The 6,000-nt window shown below is 43.9% G+C and overlaps 1 protein-coding gene and 1 long non-coding RNA gene across 2 annotated transcripts in view; one reads left to right on the forward strand and one right to left on the reverse strand.

Annotated features, from left to right (window-relative positions):
- Positions 1-4,832, reverse strand: part of LOC120918543 (G-protein coupled receptor 39-like) — a 45,908-nt gene extending 41,076 nt beyond the window's left edge. The window contains exon 1 of the mRNA XM_040330176.1: positions 3,518-4,832. Within this exon, the coding sequence (XP_040186110.1) occupies positions 3,518-4,289 (772 nt within the window). The 5' untranslated portion in view covers positions 4,290-4,832. The remainder of the gene's footprint in view (positions 1-3,517) is intronic.
- LOC120918545 lies at positions 893-1,597 on the forward strand. The gene is made up of 2 exons (XR_005744415.1): positions 893-1,251; positions 1,362-1,597. It is a non-coding gene; the product is annotated as an uncharacterized LOC120918545 (long non-coding RNA).
- Positions 4,833-6,000: the final 1,168 nt, after the last annotated feature.

A 6,000-nucleotide genomic window follows, 5' to 3' on the forward strand; every position in this document is an offset into this window, starting at 1 on the left:
TTCTGCAGGATTTGTGATGCTGCTGCGGTTGTTTTTTCACCTTTTGTCCCCTTCCATTTGGACACTCAAGGGCTTCATTGTGTGAGCCCGTTTTTGTCAGTGTCTCTCTCTCTCCCCCCTGATCGCTGGCTCCCCGCCCTCTCCATCGGCGATCTGGCCACTCCCGGCTCTTGGACATTGGCTTTCCTCTGTGCCTATGGGCTGCTCCGCTGTACGGCGGTGCCCCTCCCCCGGCGCGCTGTGATTGGCCGACCACTCGGCCGTCCACGCCTCCCAACCCAGGGGTTGCTGGGGATTGTAGGCCTCTTGTCCAGCATCAGTGTGGGCGCCTGCGCACTGACACTATGTGTCCGCTCACGCCCGACCGCGCCCCCTCTGACGCACGGACGTGTGGGAGGGGTTGAGGGGTATATCAGGACTCTGTCCTGCTGTGGAGCGTCAGTGTGCTGTACACTCCTGTGGAGCTAACCTGTGCTGCTGAGATTGATTGACCAGGTATCCTCTCTACCATGCCTAAAAGCTGCCTACTATACAAGCCTGTCTCCTCTGTTTGCTCAAACAATTTCTTATGCTCCTTATTAAGTGTCTCCTTCTCTGTTTTTAAAAAATTATCACTTATAATCTTTTGGTTTGTTGTTATTTTTTAACAAACTCTCTCTTTATGAGTGGATCTTTTTATCCTACTATGGAACAGCTGTATGCTTAAGATCACTATAATCGCTACATTTATATTTACAATACAGAAGTAAACTATCTGTTTCATTTCTCTCTTTTTCTTTTTTCCTTTTTTTTTTTCCTGTTTTTCTTTTCTTTCTTTCTTCTTTTTGCCTTTTTCCTAATTTTTCTATTTTTTGACATAATATTTGGATCAGCTTGTTACAGATCTGATAAGCCTCCGGTCTCAAGCTAGGCGTATGCCTCCACAGATGCTATACCTGTTTATTTAAGCACTGTGAGTGTACATTTCATCTTATTACTTTCTATAAATATTTTTATTAAGTATTCTATAATAGATACTGATATCACTACTCTTCTCCACAGTTGGCTACTCTGTCTCTGGGTGCCGCCCCTTGCCTCTCCGATGGTTGGGGATTGTGTGAATTCCATCTGCAGCGGCTTCTCATTTTTTCCTGCCTAGGTTATCCTTGTGGCTGTCAACTTGTGCTCATCCGGCCTGATTTTTCAGGCATGTGATGGAACCAGGGTATACACGCACCCTGTTGTCTTTTTACTCCCACTACGGACCAGCAGGTGGGCATTATTTGATATACACTGGCAGAGCGACTTTATTTATTGTTTATGTATATTTAATGTTTCTATGTATAAATCGTTAACTTTCTTTCTCTGTATGTCATTATCAGAATCCAAACTCTGATCTCAACCACCCCTGAAGAAGCCTGACCGGGCGAAATATATAGGGTTTACCAACCGGGTTGCGATCTCTGTTATAGTACTGATGTCTGTTATGGGAACCTTTTAACTTTGTACTCTTGATCAGGTTGTTGAGTTGTGTAGTGGGCTCCTGTGAAGTCTATGATATGCCTTACAACCTGACGCTACTCTGTTTTTTAATAAATCATTAAAATTTATATTATTTGTTCTATCTTCCTTTACTGGTTTTTGCATGCACCGCTATAGTCCCGCCATTGTTCTACTTTCCCATATATAAATTTGGGATGAGGTGCTTTTGTTAAAAATACTATTTTCCAGTCTAGACCAGCCAGATCCTATCCCCCCTTTTCCTAATAGCTGAACAAGTTATTTATTTACTTATTTTTGTTATGGTTAGAGTGTTACTACTACTGTAGCTCTCTCTAGTTATTACGGCGCTAGATTGAGGTTTTTCTCTGGCAGTGTAGGTATATTTAGGCAGGCCTAGCTGGTTGCTAGGCCTGTTTGTTTTCATTCTGGGCTGGGAGTGGCTCAGGGTAGCAGCTGATGACTCACAGGCAGCTCACAGGCAGCATCACTTCACTGTCACCTCCCTCTTCCTTCTAGAAAGTGCTGGAAGGAGAGGAGGGGAAGAGAGGTGGAGCTGCCTGAGATATCTTAAGGAGCCCTGACCAATCCCCAACTTGGATTGGCAGGGGGCAGGCCTCCCTAAATACATAGGGTCAGCCCAGCTGGGGAGGAGTTGTCAGGTAGAAGAGCTGGAGTGAGAGAGTGTGGAGGCTGCTGAGGCCCACAGGGAGCTCCCGGGGAAGGGTGATGATCCTGGGCTGGGGCTCGGGTGCATCCGGGAAGAGTGAAGAGATCCTGGAAACAGAGGCACATGAGAGAGCAAGAGAGAGAACACTCTAAGATTCTCCAGGGAGGACTACTGGTCGCAGCCAGGAGGGCTGGGGAGTTAGCACAGTCGGTAGGATGGGGAGGCACACACACCTGAGAGAACTGGGAGATTGCAGTTTGAGAGATGGGTGCAGAACCAGGAGAGAGGACTGTGGAGAAGGGCAGTGGAAAGGGATCTTTGCAGCCAGGCTGGCTGGCAGGGCATGAAGAGAGCTATCTGAGAGTGGTAGCTCAGCAGAGGACAGTTAGTACCTGAACTATTCTACACCACAGGGGCCCAAGGTCCCTGCCTGCAAAAGGCAGTTCATTGAAGTCTGGCTGAAGCAGTGTCAGGCCTACCCACGTGGTGCTAGCTAGTCTGGAGGAGTGACATTCTGCAGCAAGTGAAGTGCTGGAGGAGGAATGGCATAGCTCCCAACTGTCCCTGATTTCGAGGGACTGCCCCTTGATTTGGAGCAATGTCCTTTTGTCCCTCATTCCTCCTCATTTGTCCCTCATTTTGGTCTGATCTATATAGATGTATATAAAATGCACTTTGTATCTATCAAAAAGTGTTTCCCAGTGCTAAACCTTTTTATCTGATTTTTAAATTGCTGCGTTTGTAAATTCCAAAAGCCAATATAAAGGAATAGAAGTGGTAAAAAAAAGCACTTGTGGGTTTAACCAATCTTGTTTTTTTGTAGAAGGCTAAAGCCAGCCATCAATTGATTGAATCTCAGTTGGTTCAGCAAGAACTGGCCAGGATTCGATCCATCTTTGGGCAGGCTGAGTTTTCTGAAGCCGATCCATCGATTGACTTCAGTACAACCAGCCTGTCGCATTTCTTGCATGCGATTACTGCCGGCAGCTATAGCCGCTAGCAGTGACCATTGTGTTCTGCTGGCAGGGAAGGCTCCCCACTCTCCCTGCTGGCAGAAAATAGCACTGCAGGAGGGATTCCCCCATCAACACGGTCAGTTGAGCAATTTGCTTACAGGGGTGGAAGGTGAAAAAATTGCATAATCTTTGGGCTATCTTCTCACTTCCTGTTGCGTCTTTAGGACAGGTGAAAGGAGACCTCCCCAACTGAACAATATATATATAAAAAATATATATATATATATATATATATATATATATATATATATATATATATATATATATATATAAAATAATCTGACAGGGTTTTTACCCTACCTTACTCTTTCCAAAATAAAATGAAAAAAAATATTATTTGACTAGTACTCACCGAGAAGATTAGCATTTTGCCGGCGCACTGCTGTATGACCACCAGAGAAACGGCCCAATAGCTGAATGGATCCATTGGGTCCTGTGACTTCTAGACTTGTATTACCTTGCAAAGCTCTCCTCATTCTCCAGCAAGTTACAACCACCACCATCAACACTCCTAGATAGGTTAGGAAGGATATGCAGACACTTGTAATAAAAAGTCCCATCCTTTGTCGTAATGGAGTACACACCTGCACTTCAAAAGGCTCCTCCTTGATAGCTTTCACATTAATAGTTTCCAAGCCAATTGAAAACAGCATGGGCAGCCCAGCCAAAAAAGAAGTGACCCATAGTAAGCATATCCGTAGGCGCAGCCTTGAGGACTGACGCAGATGGAGGCTTAGCGGTTGGCAAGTAGCAAGGTGTCTCTCACAGCTTAAGGACAACACATTAAAAATTGCAGCGTAACAGAGCACTTCCCACAGGTAGTAGAAGCCAGAACAGCCAATGGTTCCAAGTGGCCATGGGAAGGGGCTCCAGATGCTGCCATATAACTCAGCTGGAATGCCAAGTGCCAGCTGTAAAATATCACAGGATGCCAGGCTGCACATGTGATGACTGAGGGAGGTCTGGACTCCACGTCGACCACGTATGCTCTGCAGTACTCTAATAACTAGAGTGTTCCCTAGGATTCCAACCAGAAGCAGGAGGATATAAACCAATGACACTAAAGTCTTGGCACAGTCACTGAGCCTGACTGGTGTCTCTGGAGCTGCTCTTGTTGGAGGCATTGGTATAGGAAGGCTGGCAGTAAAAAAAAAAACAGCTTCTTAATCCAGAAAAAAAATGATTTAGACAGTGCATTTGAAGACCTTATCTTTGTCAACCTGTGGTAAAATAAGTCTTCCGATTACAAACCTATATGTCCAAGGTAATTATCAACCAGACAGTTTCCAGTTCATGTCCCTTTCCGCAGAAAAACCTTTAGTTGCTGGGGTAATCTAGAGTCAGCTGTAGATTCTCTTCTCTGGGACATCAGTGTCATTCTGTGGCTGTATTCTTGCCGAGAAAGACGTCACTTCATCATATCAGCTCATTGCTGAATCTTCCAATAGTAATGGATTCATTTCTGATGTTTTTTCGCCGGCATGCCCACTTTGGTTGTCTGAAGTTTTTCGTGCGTCATTCTATTTCTATGGTTCTCCTTTTTGCTTCTTCTGTTTATTCTTTAGATCTTTTTTATTTAACACCCTGCTTCCTTTACTGCGCTTACTTCAGAGAGGGGATAACAGGATGTTAGTGTTAGAGGTTTCAGAACTAAAAGTTACTCGCTAGGTCATAGATCCTTCACACAAGTGTGTTTATTTGGTCCATTGCCCTCACAATTATGTCCATATTGTAAAGAAATACTGTAGGAAATACAAAGCTCCCAACAGTCCCTGATTTGGAGGGACTGTCCCTGATTTAGAGCAATGTCCCTGATTTAGAGCAATGTCCCTCTGTCCCTCATTCCTCCTCATGTGTCCCTCATTTTGGTCTGATCTATATAGATGTATATAAAATTCACTTTTTATCTATCAAAAAGTGTTTCCCAGTGCTAAACCTTTCATCTGATTTATAAATTGCTGCATTTGTAAATTCCAAAACCCAATATAAAGGAATAGTAGTGGTAAAAAAAAGCACTTGTAGGTTTAACTAATCTTGTTGTTTTGTACAATTCTCCTTTAAAGGAACACTAAAGGTTCATTTTTTATTAGATCAATTGATTGCTGTAAGCTAGAGCATTTAAATATCACTTACCTCGTTTTTCCTTTTGACCTCCAAAATACAGTAATCCAGGTTTGAAAATGCCATTTCCTGTCTCTCCTGAGCCGTTTTGCACGGTGGAAAGCAGAATGTGCTCACCCCCTCCCTATGACTACAGCCCTGCGTGAAGATGCTCTCTTATTCCTCACAGGTATTGAGGCTAAGCCTAATGGGAACTGTAGTTCCCATTAGGCTGTGATGTAGCAAGAATGAATGCGCACCACAAACCAGGAAGTCAGTGAGAATAATGATTCAGGAGTGACGGAGGTGAATAAAACAGCTCGATTTCAACAGGTATCAAACTAGTTATAATGCAAAACATTACTTTTTACTTTATCAGCCACTGTCAGACTTTAATTTAAGAGGAAAATATTCTTGTCTTTACAACCCCTTTAAGGGGGCAGGAAAGGGGTTTGTCCTATGCCTGCATACTTTTGCTGATAAGTGTCCCTTCTTTTCAATTTCAAAAAGTTGGCAGGTATGGGATATACTTTACAGCCAATGAGCATTTTACATGATTTTGTATAAACCCTATGCTGAAAAAAATGTTTTACAGCAATGCAAAGATTGATGGTGATGTACAAAATGTAAGGCCGAGGGAGTGGAAGTCATGAGGAACATGGTTCCTCCATGGTTTCCTAAGTCACTGGGGCAGTGATCAGATTGGATGCTGGTCACCCACGTGACTCTGGCAGC

The sequence above is a fragment of the Rana temporaria genome, chromosome 12, assembly GCF_905171775.1.
Source record: "Rana temporaria chromosome 12, aRanTem1.1, whole genome shotgun sequence".
NCBI classification, from domain to species: domain Eukaryota; kingdom Metazoa; phylum Chordata; class Amphibia; order Anura; family Ranidae; genus Rana; species Rana temporaria.